General features: G+C 45.2%; 1 protein-coding gene across 1 annotated transcript in view; it reads right to left on the reverse strand.

Annotated features, from left to right (window-relative positions):
* Positions 1-14,493, reverse strand: part of LOC115156457 (potassium/sodium hyperpolarization-activated cyclic nucleotide-gated channel 2) — a 116,691-nt gene that overhangs the window by 81,820 nt on the left and 20,378 nt on the right. The window contains exon 3 of the mRNA XM_029703880.1: positions 9,688-9,849. Coding sequence (XP_029559740.1) covers positions 9,688-9,849 — 162 coding nt within the window. The remainder of the gene's footprint in view (positions 1-9,687; positions 9,850-14,493) is intronic.

A 14,493-nucleotide genomic window follows, 5' to 3' on the forward strand; every position in this document is an offset into this window, starting at 1 on the left:
CAATCTTCCAGAAAATTGAAACGGAAATGGCGCTCCACCAAACTGGAAGTCTTCTGACTAGCTTGGAAAGACAGTACCATGTAATATTGAAGAGCCCTCACTAATGCTCGATCATCCTATTTTTCCAACCTAATTGAGGAGAAACGAACAATCCCAAATATATTTTTCATACTGTCGCAATGCTAACTAAAAAGCAGCATTCAACAAGAGAGGATAGCTTTCACTTCAGCAGTGATACATTCATGAACTTCTTCAATGAAAATATCTTGATCATTAGAAAGCAAATTACAGACTCCACTTTGAATACGCGTATTTCTCCAAACGCTCAGTTGTCCTGAGCCTGCACAGAACTACCAGGACCTAGGATCAATGGAGACACTCAGGTTTTATAATCCTGTATCTCTTGACACATTAATGAAAATTGTAATGGCCTCTAAACCGTCAAGCTGCATACTGGACCCTATTCCAACTAAACTACTGAAACGGCTACTTCCTGTGCTTGGCTGTCCTATGATGAACATAATACATGGCTCCCTATCCACTGGATGTGTACCAAACTCAATAAAAGTGGCAGTAATAAAGCCTCTTGAAAAAGCCAAACCTTGACCCAGAAAATGTGAAAAACTATCGGCCTATATCAAATCTCCCATTCCTCTCAAAAAAATAGAAAAAGCTGTTGCGCAGCAACTCACTGCCTTCCTGATGACAAATAATGTTAACGAATTGCTTCGGTCTGGTTTTAGACCCCATCATAGCACTGAGACTGCACTTGTGAAGGTGGTAAATTACTTTTTAATGGCGTCAGACCAAGGCTCTGCATCTGTCCTCGAGCTCCAAGACCTTAGTGCTGCTTTGACACCATCGATCACCACATTCTTTTGGAGAGATTAGAAACCCTAATTGGTCTACATGGACAAGTTCTTGCCTGGTTTAGATCTTATCTGTCGGAAAGATATCAGTTCGTCTCTGTGGATGGTTTGCCCTCTGACAAATCAATTGCAAGTTTCCTCAAGGTTCCGTTTTAGGACCACTATTGTGTTCACTATATATTCTACCTCTTGGTGATGTCATTCGGAAACACAATGCCAACTCTAACTGCTATGCGGACGACACACAGCTGTACATTTCGATGAGAGCCTGTGTTTCAGACATAAGGAAGGCAAATGTCTTACTTTTAAACTCAGACAAAACAGAGATGCTATTTCTAGGTCCCAAGAAACAAAGAGATCTGCTGTTGGATCTGACAATTAATCTTGATGGTTTTACAGTCATCTCAAATAATATTGTGAAGGACCTCAGCATTACTATGGACCCTGATCTGTCGACAAACATATCAAGAATATTTCAAGGACAGCTTTTTTCCATCTTCGTAAGATTGCAAAAATCATAAACGTTTTGTCCAAAAATTATGCAGAAAAGCTAACCCATGCTTTTGTCACTTCTACCTTAGACTACTTCAATGCTCTACTCTCTGGCTACCCGGATAAAGCCTTAAATAAACTTAAGTTAGGATTCTAGCAGCTGTGTTTAGCACTGACTAGAGCCCAAAAAATGTAACATATTACTCCAGTGGATTCTTTTTAAGGCTAGGGTTGATTTCAAGGTTTTACTGCTAAACTACAAAGCATTACATGGGCTTGCTCCTACCTATCTCTCCGATTTGGTCCTGCCGTACATACCTACACATATGCTATGGTCACAAGACGCAGGCCTCATTAATGTCCCTAGGATTTCTAAGCAAATAGCTGGAGGCATGGCTTTCTCCTATAGAGCTACATTTTTGAATGATCTTTCTATCCATGTGAGAGATGCAGACTCGGTCTCAACCTTTAAGTCTTTATTGAAGACTCATTTCTTCAGTAGGTCCTATGATTGAGCGAAGTCTGGCCCAGGGGTGTGAAGGTGAACGGCAAGGCACTGGAGCGACAAACTGCCCTTGCTGTCTCTGCCTGGCCGGCTCCCCTCTCTCCACTGGGATTCTCTGCCTCTGACCCTACTGAGTCACTGGCTTAATAGTGCTCTTCAATGCTGTCCCTAGGAGGGATGCGTCACTTGAGTGGGTTGAGTCACAGACGTGATCTTCCTGTCCGGTTTTGCGCCCCCTCGGGTTCATGCGGTGGAGGAGATCTTCGTGGGCTATATTCATTCTTTCATCAGTGTAGTAAGTTTGTGGTCTGTTTATATCCCTCTAGTGGTGTGGGGGCTGTGCTTTGGCAAAGTGGGTGGGGTTATATCCTGCCTGGTTGGCCCTGTCCGGGGGTATCGTCGGACGGGGCCACAGTGTCCCCCAACCCACCCCTGTCTCAGTCTCCGTAAAAGTCGATGTGCCAGGGGGCTAGGGTCAGTCTGTTATATCTGGTGTAATTCTCCTGTCTTATCTGGTGTCCTGTGTGAATTTAAGTATGCTCCCTCTATCTCTCTCTCTCCCTCGCTCCCGGAGGACCTGAGCCCTAGGATCATGCCTCAGGACTACCTGGCCTGATGACTCCTGGCTGTCCCCAGTCCACCTTGTCGTGCTGCTGCTCCAGTTTCAATTGTTCTGCCTGTGGCTGGGGTACACTGACCTGTTCACCGGACGTGCTACCTTGTCCCAGACCTGCTGTTTCCGACTCTCCCTCTCTCTACTGCACCTGCTGTCTCGACCTCTGAATGCTCGGCTATGAAAAGTCAACTGATATTTACTCCTCAGGTACTGACCTGTTGCACCCTCTACAAACACTGTGATTATTATTTGACCCTGCTGGTCATCTATAAATATTTGAACATCTTGAAGAACAATCTGGCCTTAAATGGCCATGTACTGTTATAATCTCCACCCGGCACAGCCAGAAGAGGACTGGCCACCACTCAGAGCCTGGTTCCTCTTTAGGTTTCTTCCTAGGTTCCTGCCTTTCTAGGGAGTTGTTCCTAGCCACCGGGCTTCTACATCTGCACTGCTTGCTGTTTGGGGTTTTAGGCTGTGTTTCTGTATAGCACTTTGTGACATCTGCTGATGTAAAAAGGGCTTTATGGATAAATTTGATTGGAGACCGAGACCGGGAGGGGGACAAGGGGTCCGAGACAGAGTCAAGAATGAGACCAGAAAAATGCGAGTCCAATTCAAGACCATGATTCTAATTTTGTAAAATCACCACCATAATAAGAGTTCTAAATGTCCAGTATTTCTGGGTTCATATTTCAGAACAACATATGGATTCTTTACACATTCAGAATGGTGAAAACATGCATGCTGGGGGAAAATAGAACCACTTTACAAATTATTACTAACCCAAACACAGTGGGGAACAATGAGCCTTCTATGCCTTCAGAGAAGGGCTAAGGATTTATAAAATAATGATTATAATAATATAATAATATTGATAATTATATTATTATTTTCAATTATGTTTTGATTGAATCTCTTCAGTTTTTGATGGAAAGGAAAGGGTTAACACTGAAGAGACAAAAAGATCCAGTCGGGATTTTGCTTTGCTGGTCTCTGGGGAGAGAGTGTGCAAAGCTGTTATCAAGGCAAAGGTTGGCTACTTTGAAGAATCTGAAATATAAAATATATTTAGATTTGTTTAGCACTTTTGTGGTTACTACATGATTCCATATGTGTGTTTTTTAAAGTTTTGATGTCTTCACTATTATTATACAATATAGAAAATAGTAAAAATAAAGAAAAACCCTTGAATGAGTAGGTGTGTCCAAACTTTTGACTGGTACTGTAAATAAAAATGTGATGGTCTAAGTCCACAACAAAGCTTCAATCACATCAATCTGATTGGATGGGCCTCTCTGGGCCTGGCTCCCCAGTGGGTGGACCTCTGTCCACAAAGGCACATCCATGTCTACGCCCCTGATCCAAACAGAGCATGATCACAATTGCGCATCACAAATCCTACTATCCTAAAAACCAACACTTCAGACTAAACTTTTTCAATACCTAGTTTGCATACCCATTGTTGCCTTAGTTAGCATTCACTGGTAGGTATCATAAGTTGAAACGTCTTTCCTACCCTACCGGCTACCGATGTCATTCTTCTGTGAGCTGCTCCATGCTAAAACCAGTTGACAGCTGCACACTCTTGCTGCCTGCAGATTATATTCTGCTGAAACTAGGCTATGTGTGCGGCGAGCATGAGAATATATTTCACGTGTTTTGCGATTGTGTAGGTTACATGATGTACATGTACATGATTTCTCTATTGAAGGTCTATAGGTTCACCACTGTACTAACCTGTCACACACTGAAGGCCTATAGGTTCACCACTGTACTAACCTGTCACACACTGAAGGTCTATAGGTTCACCACTGTACTAACCTGTCACACACTGAAGACCTATAGGTTCACCACTGTACTAACCTGTCACACACTGAAGGTCTATAGGTTCACCACTGTACTAACCTGTCACATTGAAGGTCTATAGGTTCTCCACTGTACTAACCTGTCACACACTGAAGGCCTATAGGTTCACCACTGTACTAACCTGTCACACACTGAAGACCTATAGGTTCACCACTGTACTAACCTGTCACACTGAAGGTCTATAGGTTCTCCACTGTACTAACCTGTCACACACTGAAGGCCTATAGGTTCACCACTGTACTAACCTGTCACACACTGAAGACCTATAGGTTCACCACTGTACTAACCTGTCACACACTGAAGGTCTATAGGTTCACCACTGTACTAACCTGTCACACACTGAAGACCTATAGGTTCACCACTGTACTAACCTGTCACACACTGAAGGTCTATAGGTTCACCACTGTACTAACCTGTCACACTGAAGACCTATAGGTTCACCACTGTACTAACCTGTCACACACTGAAGGTCTATAGGTTCACCACTGTACTAACCTGTCACACACTGAAGACCTATAGGTTCTCCACTGTACTAACCTGTCACACACTGAAGGTCTATAGGTTCACCACTGTACTAACCTGTCACACTGAAGACCTATAGGTTCACCACTGTACTAACCTGTCACACCTATAGGTTCTCCACTGTACTAACCTGTCACACTGAAGACCTATAGGTTCACCACTGTACTAACCTGTCACACACTGAAGACCTATAGGTTCACCACTGTACTAACCTGTCACACACTGAAGACCTATAGGTTCACCACTGTACTAACCTGTCACACACTGAAGGCCTATAGGTTCACCACTGTACTAACCTGTCACACACTGAAGGCCTATAGGTTCACCACTGAAGGTCTATAGGTTCACCACTGAAGGTCTATAGGTTCACCACTGAAGGCCTATAGGTTCACCACTGAAGGTCTATAGGTTCACCACTGAAGGCCTATAGGTTCACCACTGAAGGCCTATAGGTTCACCACTCAAGGTCTATAGGTTCACCACTGAAGGCCTATAGGTTCACCACTGAAGGTCTATAGGTTTACCACTCAAGGTCTATAGGTTCACCACTGAAGGCCTATAGGTTCACCACTGAAGGTCTATAGGTTCAACACTGAAGGTCTATAGGTTCACCACTGAAGGCCTATAGGTTCACCACTGAAGGTCTATAGGTTCACCACTGAAGGCCTATAGGTTCACCACTGAAGGTCTATAGGTTCACCACTGAAGGCATATAGGTTCACCACTGAAGGCCTATAGGTTCACCACTGAAGGCCTATAGGTTCACCACCGAAGGCATATAGGTTCACCACTGAAGGTCTATAGGTTCACCACTGAAGGTCTATAGGTTCACCACTGAAGGCCTATAGGTTCACCACTGAAGGCCTATAGGTTCACCACTGAAGGTCTATAGGTTCACCACTGAAGGCCTATAGGTTCACCACTGAAGGCCTATAGGTTTACCACTGAAGGTCTATAGGTTCACCACTGAAGGCCTATAGGTTCACCACTGAAGGCCTATAGGTTCACCACTGAAGGCCTATAGGTTCACCACTGAATACTCTTCAAAAGGGTTACAACAACCTGCCTGCCCTCACCCCCGTACGCCTCACGTTGCCCTCCATGAGTTACTGCCTGTGGGGACTCCTGACTCCTCCACCAACCTGTACTATAGCTTGTGTAGGTGTAGTAGTGATGATGGATGTCCTGGCTGCTACACGGTGGCTAATGTTACGAGTTGTCAGCCACTGAATAACGGGGAGGTCTCAGGTGGCCTGGGCCGCTCGCTTCAGAGTGACGGCCCTCTGGAGAGATGCTGCCCTTGATTATACACCGGGAGGGAGGAAGAGGGGGAGGGAGGAAGAGGGGGAGGGAAAGGGGGAAGTCAATGGCCTGACAGAGAGAGAGTGTCAGTTTGGAAGTTTATACAGTACACTATACAGTCTTCAGGACCCCTAGGTGTCTATTACAGAAGGATAGGGTTTTTACTTTGAGGTGGCCTGTCAGAATGCCTGTATTGCATTGTCATAGGAATGACATAGTACCTGTCAGAGAAGGTCAAGTGGTTTCTTACAGTCTGACATCACACTTATGGGAAATGACAATCACACTCCTGAGAGGTGGAGATGTTCAGAACCTTGCATTAGAGAGAGTGTCCTGGGAAATCCACACGAGTCCCACTGTTGTTATCACATTCTCAAACAGGCCTTTCATATTAGCATTGTTACTTAATCAATCAACAAATCAACTAATATCTGTTCTGGTCACTTGACCCCTCACCTCACCCCTGCAATACCTCCCAAGGTCGTAAGATTGGGAAGCAGAGCCATGGTAGTTTCCTCCTCTCTCAGCTGACCTGATTTAAACAAATCTTGAGACACAAAACAGCTGGAAACACAGCTCAGATGACAGTCTAGTCTAATTCAATTGAACATCACAAACCAAGAGGGATTCGTCCCTTCATAACAGATAAAAGGAAAACTTTTATCTGCTTTCTCCTCTCATTGCTTTAGGCCCACCGGGGGACTCATTTGATGGGGTATTAGTTCTGTACGTCGATAAAAAGGAACACATGTCAACATCTGCCCTGCAGGAAAATGTAAAAATAACGGAACATTTACGTGACGTGGTGGCAGGCCCAATGACAGCGGAGGAGCAGAACCCAATCCGTTTAAAAACCCATTTGGAGCTGTGCCTGGTGGGTAGGGCAGAAGCTGGGAGACGGAGCGGTTTTCCCTGGGCATGTAAAAGGCCGGACTGATGGATGGACCTATAAACACTCAGCTTTTACCTCCCAGAGAAAAGAGACAGGAGCAAAGGAGCCTGCTGCCCGGGCACATTCCCATTCCTCCCTTTCCCTCTTAATCTTTCCTGTCATCGCCCCACCCCGGTGAGAGAAAGAGAGGGAGGGATAGAGGGAGGGAGGGATGGAGGGATGTGGAAGTAGGGAGAGAGAGGGGGAGAGATGCAGAGGGAGGGAGAGAGGGATGCGGAGGGAGAGAGGGAGGGAGAGAGGGATGTGGAGGGAGGGAGAGATGGAGGGAGGGATGCAGAGGGAGGGAGAGAGGGATGCAGAGGGAGGGAGAGATGGAGGGAGGGATGGATGGATGCGGAGGGAGAGAGGGAGGGAGAGAGGGATGTGGAGGGAGGGAGAGAGGGATGCGGAGGGAGGGAGAGATGGAGGGAGGGATGCGGAGGGAGAGAGGGAGGGAGGGAGAGATGGAGGGAGGGAGAGAGGGATGTGGAGGGAGGGAGGGAGAGATGGAGGGAGGGATGCAGAGGGAGGGAGAGAGGGATGTGGAGGGAGAGAGGGAGGGAGAGAGGGATGTGGAGGGAGGGAGAGATGGAGGGAGGGATGCGGAGGGAGGGAGAGATGGAGGGAGGGATGCGGAGGGAAAGAGGGATGTGGGTGGAGGGAGGGAGAGAGGGATGCGGAGGGAGGGAGAGATGGAGGGAGGGATGCGGAGGGAGAGAGGGAGTGAGGGAGAGATGGAGGGAGGGAGAGAGGGATGTGGAGGGAGGGAGGGAGAGATGGAGGGAGGGATGCAGAGGGAGGGAGAGAGGGATGTGGAGGGAGAGAGGGAGGGAGAGAGGGATGTGGAGGGAGGGAGAGATGGAGGGAGGGATGCGGAGGGAGGGAGAGATGGAGGGAGGGATGCGGAGGGAAAGAGGGATGTGGATGGAGGGAGAGAGGGAGGGAGGGAGGGATGCGTAGGGAGGGAGAGAGGGATGCAGAGGGAGAGAGATGGAGGGAGGGATTGAGATATGGAGAGAGGGATGTGGAGGGAGGGAGGGAGAGATGGAGGGAGGAAGGGATGCGTAGGGAGGGGGGAGGGAGGGATGTGGAGGGAGAGATGGAGGGAGGGATGCGTAGGTAGGGAGAGAGGGAGGCAGGGAGAGATGGAGGGAGGGATGCGTAGGTAGAGAGAGAGGGAGGGAGGGATGCGTAGGGAGGGAGAGAGGGAGGGAGGGAGAGATGGAGGGATGCATAGGGAGGGAGAGAGGGAGGGAGGGAGAGAGGGAGGGAGGGATGCGTAGGGAGGGAGAGAGAGAGGGAGAGAGGGAGGGAGGGTGAGAGGGAGGGAGGGATGCGTAGGGAGGGAGAGAGGGAGGGAGGGAGAGAGGGAGGGAGGGATGCGTAGGGAGGGAGAGAGGGAGGGAGAGATGAAGGGAGAGATGTGTAGGGAGGGAGAGAGGGAGGGATGCGTAGGGAGGGAGAGAGGGAGGGATGCGTAGGGAGGGAGGGAGGGAGAGAGGGAGGGAGGGAGAGATGAAGGGAGAGATGTGTAGGGAGGGAGAGAGGGAGGGAGGGATGCGTAGGGAGGGAGAGAGGGAGGGAGGGAGAGAGGGAGGGAGGGATGTGTAGGGAGGGAGAGAGGGAGGAAGGGAGGGAGGGAGAGATGGAGGGAGGGATGTGTAGGAAGGGAGAGAGGGAGGGAGGGAGGGAGGGAGAAATGGAGGGAGGAAGGGATGTGTAGGGAGGGAGAGAGGGAGGGAGGGAGGGAGAGATGGAGGGAGGGATGTGTAGGGAGGGAGGGAGGGAGGGAGGGAGAGAGGGAGGGAGGGATGCGTAGGGAGGGAGAGAGGGAGGGAGGGATATGTAGGGAGGGAGGGAGAGAGGGAGGGAGGGATGCGTAGGTGTGCATAAATCGTGTTGCCTGACTTGTTATTTTTCTCAGCATTCCCTCGCTCGTCTTCAGATGGCTGGGCTGGCTGTGTCTGGCTCACTGGCTGACTGTTCTAACAGTTCAAACAACCATCAATAGTACTAATCACTGGACTGATTTCTAGTTAAAACACATTGATGTGTTTTCCCAATAGGCCTTGTTCACGAGCAATATGATGAAGGTCTTTTGGTCTATTGATAAATCAACAACAGAATCTGTATCTGTTAGATGTTTATTGTGTACCTGTGGGAGACTATTCTTATTGATTAGGAACAAAGCATTGATTAATGAATGGCGTATGACTGATGTTTCCTTTTTCCGCTCTAGTCACTAGTTCTAACTATGAATGTATATAATACATTGAATCCACCGCACACCCAAAATTGATTACTGAAGGTGCTGAAAGCTGGATTAACAGAAAAAAGTCTCTGCACACTTCCAGTCCGATACAAAGTTATTTTAATTGTATCTGAGCTTTCGGTCAATAAACCTTCATCAGAGCATAACTGTGCGTCACTGTGCATAATATGATCTGATGAAGGTCAATTGAACGAAAGCTTAGCTACAATCAAAATAACTTTGTATCGAACTGGAAGTGTGCAGAGACTTTTTTTCTGTTTATCCAGTTTTACTTGTGAATGTAAAACATGTAATGAATCAAACACATACCACCATCTTGTTGAGGGAGACCCAGCAGTCCTGGGGGAAGTCCTGCAGCATGGGAACCAGGAATTGCAGACAGCCATCCCAGTGACACAGCAGCAGCATCATACCAATCAGGTTGAAGATACGCATTACTGCACTGGCCAGGTCATAGGTCATATGGAAGATCTAAAACAGAGATGGAGAGACAAGGAATGAGTTAAGGCAGAGAGGAAGGACGTGTGTGTGTGTGTGTGTGTGTGTGTGTGTGTGTGTGTGTGTGTGTGTGTGTGTGTGTGTGTGTGTGTGTGTGTGTGTGTGAGAGAGAGAGAGAGAGAGAGAGACAGCGAGAGATAGAGAAGCAGAGAGAGAGAGAGAAAAATAGAGAGAGAATCAAAGTCACAGAATTCTTCACGATTTCCTGTTTAATTTGCTGCAAGATTCTCTAGTGATCAAGATGACAATTCCTAGAAGCAGGATTAAAGGAGAAGACTACAGTCAGCAGAACCATGTTGCCTGCTGTTCCTTTGGACCGGATTAAGAACGATTAATGAGAGGGGGAAGACAGCTTCCCATCAGTCGGCCATCAGATACACAGCAGGAACAGAGCAGACATTTGTTACGGCCAGATACAACACATTCATCAGAACTGTAACACACACGACAGGACTCCCTCACTCACTCCCACACAAACACATACCGGTACACAAGTCTGTAGGCACAGATGGATATACACAGCAGGTAGCCTAGTGGTTAACGCTTTGGACTAGTAACTGAAAGGTTGCAAGATCAAATCCTAGAGCTGACAAGGTAAAAATCTGTCGTTCTGCCCTGAACAAGGCAGTTAACCAGATTTTTTTCTTAACTGACTTGCCTAGTTAAATAAAGGTAATATAAATAAATAAATATACACACTCAATAGGAGTCTCTCTTTTCTACTCCATCCCTCTCTGTGGGATGGACAGGGAACCATTAGGAAGAATCCTATCTGATGTCATCTCACTGATCAGTCACAAGGTTGTCACTTTAGCCAACCATGGATCATTATTGTCAAAATCAGTGTGCTTCTCTAAACCCAACCAGATAAAATCAGTGTGCTTCTCTAAACCCAACCAGAAAATCAGTGTGCTTCTCTAAACCCAACCAGATAAAATCAGTGTTCTTCTCTAAACCCAACCAGATAAAATCAGTGTTCTTCTCTAAACCCAACCAGATAAAATCAGTGTTCTTCTCTAAACCCAACCAGATAAAATCAGTGTGCTTCTCTAAACCCAACCAGATAAAATCAGTGTTCTTCTCTAAACCCAACCAGATAAAATCAGTGTGCTTCTCTAAACCCAACCAGATAAAATCAGTGTGCTTCTCTAAACCCAACCAGATAAAATCAGTGTGCTTCTCTAAACCCAACCAGATAAAATCAGTGTGCTTCTCTAAACCCAACCAGATAAAATCAGTGTTCTTCTCTAAACCCAACCAGATAAAATCAGTGTGCTTCTCTAAACCCAACCAGATAAAATCAGTGTGCTTCTCTAAACCCAACCAGATAAAATCAGTGTGCTTCTCTAAACACAACCAGATAAAATCAGTATGCTTCTCTAAACCCAACCAGATAAAATCAGTGTGCTTCTCTAAACACAACCAGATAAAATCAGTGTCCTTCTCTAAACACAACCAGATAAAATCAGTGTGCTTCTCTAAACCCAACCAGATAAAATCAGTGTGCTTCTCTAAACCCAACCAGATAAAATCAGTGTGCTTCTCTAAACCCAACCAGATAAAATCAGTGTGCTTCTCTAAACCCAACCAGATAAAATCAGTGTGCTTCTCTAAACACAACCAGATAAAATCAGTGTGCGTCTCTAAACCCAACCAGATAAAATCAGTGTCCTTCTCTAAACACAACCAGTTAAAATCAGTGTGCGTCTCTAAATCCAAACAGATCAAAGAGCCCTAAGCAAGAAGCCAAACTGGCCACAAGGACAATCATCTTTCAATGATCCCTGAGGAGGTATTAGTAAATACAAGATGGAAGACTAAATGCTTCTCAGTCCTGGCACCCCAATGGTGGAAGCAGATTCCCCTGATGCCAGGTCAGCAGAGTCCCTGCCCAATGTCTGAAATCCTACCTCTTCAAAGAGCATCTTAAATATCCCATAGCACCCCTTCCTCCCTCCTCTGAAAAAATGTAAACATAGAAATAACACCCTTGTCTTTCACACTTGACTTTTTCCTACTAGCACTTGACTTTTTCCTACTTGCTGATAGCTTCTTTATCGAGGAAATTTTTACTTACTATGACTGAGATATTTGGTTGTCCAACCTAGCTACCTTAAAATGAATGTACCTGTAAGTCGCTCTGGATAAAATGATTCAAATGTAAATGTAAATGAGTATGGTGCATTGCTAACTCATAGTCACTGACTGATGACATCATACACTATCTCTACCACGGCTGTGATTGGACATGAATAACCAGTTGATCTTTCATAATGCCACTTTAACCTTTTGGGGCTTCTGATAGTTGGTTTCTAATATGAGCTGGCAACTTACAAAATACTGCACTTCAGCACATCTATTTATAGAGTCAACATGTCACTTATGATTAGTGACATGTTGAGGAGGAGAGGAGATAGTCACAATACCAGAGCAATATTTACAGTATGCAGAGTTCTGCTAACTTAGTTTAAGACACAGAATCAGAATGGGTGTCATGTTGGCACCAAAGGTTCTAAGAGAATTATATTCTACAGAGAATACCGATTAGAATGTTACTGTCATGGAATGTTTGGCGCCAACATGGTGTCACGCCCTGGCCATAGAGAGGGTTTTATTCTCTATTTTGGTTATGCCAGGGTGTGACTAGGGTGGGCATTCTATGTTCCGTTTTCTATGTTTTGTGTATTTCTTTGTTTTGGCCAGGTATGGTTCTCAATCAGGGACAGCTGTATATCGTTGTCTCTGATTGGGAGCCATACTTAGGCAGCCTGTTTTCCTTTGGGTTTTGTGGGTGGTTAATTTCTGTTTAGTGTTGCTTACTTGACAGAACTGTTTGGCTGTCAGTTTTTGTTTCTTTGTTTATGTGTTTTCAGTACAATAAATACATGATGAGCACTCAACACGCTGCGCCTTGGTCTACTCCCTGCAACAGCCGTTACACATGGAGGACTGATTGGCAAACTGTATGGCTCTAATGAGGCCCCATGGACAGCGCCAAGGTTCTTATGGCATTATGAGAAATCTGAAAATAGTGAACCAAAGAGAAGCAGAAATTGGACACATTTTGAGGCAGATTCTCCGCAATTTTGTGTGAAAATGTAATCACCAAAATTACTCATTCAATTAGACCCTCAAGTCTTCAAACCAACATTTTATTTTTGTGTGGGAAACAATAAACACTCACATAATCAATTGGAGGAGTGAATAGCAACTACTACAACAACAGCAACAACGGCAAAAGCAAACTGCTACTACTAGAGCACAAACAGTTATGTCGCCATGGCAATTCCCATTAGTAGAGGATCCAGTTTGAAGTGGAACTACTTTGTAGAAATGAAACAAACAGTCATTATATCGGTCTAAAAATAGGTCATTTTTCGACTCAAAATTCAAATTATGTAGAGCAAGTCATTGTTGGCAGAATTAAATGTATGCAGTCAATGCGTGATTAATAAAATTCACCAATAGATCGCTAGGTAGGTAGTCTAATAAATATTGCTATATCAGGTTGTAAATCACAGCTAGCACATTGTTAACTGCCTCCAGCCATTCAGGAGATGAACTGTTTCAGGTTCACTGACCCAATGCTTTGCACAAAAACAGATTGAAAAGGGCAGTGATTGGGAATCTCAACACAATAAATCTAGCTATGCAGTCCCGTTACGTGGCTAGTGCTATAGCTAGATGATCTATTTATGCAGGCCTACTTATTTAGCAAGCTAGCTATATGGCTTGATAGCTAGCTAGAACCTAAACTGACACAGAGCCTTGTACTGTAGCTCGCTAGCTAGCTGCTGGAAGGATGTGATGTTATCGCCTGGACAAGTGTGTGAGTGGAAGACTTTTCCCCCAATGTTTTATTTTCAGCTTTGGTGGCTACAGCTATTAGGATCACTAAGCTAGCTACTCATTTACTCAGACTTGACCAACTGTTAGAATATCTCTTAGTTGTCAATCAAAATGTATTTGGCATTGATCAAATGAGCAGGCAGGCAAGCTCTAAACCTCATTCACTTGTGGGTTATTATGGGACTGGGGGCGGGCTGCAGGAGGCTCAGCAGGCTACTATTCCTCATCATATTCACTGTGCAATTTCGACCACGTACTGAAAAAGTTTGAGAGGGTTTGCCTACCACCCACTGTGCTGGACTTTAGCACATCTGGCTCAGGCTAGATAACCTTGTTGTTATTATTGTGCATAGGCAACTTATTTTTTTATTTCTGTATTAATTTATTTATTTATTTTCATCAAAGAAAACAGTGTGCAGGTGTGGTTGGAAGCCCAAGGGCTTATATGAAAACCACACCACAAACAAACAATATATAATAAATAAGTACAAAAAAAAAGTTTGTTAAAACAGATAACAAAACCTACTAATTATAAATGTATAAATAAATTGATCAGTAATCACGAATATATATATATTGTTTTGTTTAAATGTGTGTGTGCATGTGTGGATGTGAGTGTGTGAGAGTTAGGCTACATGGAGGAGATTACTGAGTAGTTTGGTTCATCAGGCTGAATCCCAGTCTTCCCTTGAAGTTATTGAGGGATGATGATGTTTTGGCAATGTGAAGATAAAAATTCCAGAGTATGGTACCTATATATCTGATAGA

Source organism: Salmo trutta, chromosome 21 (assembly GCF_901001165.1).
Source record: "Salmo trutta chromosome 21, fSalTru1.1, whole genome shotgun sequence".
Taxonomy (NCBI): domain Eukaryota; kingdom Metazoa; phylum Chordata; class Actinopteri; order Salmoniformes; family Salmonidae; genus Salmo; species Salmo trutta.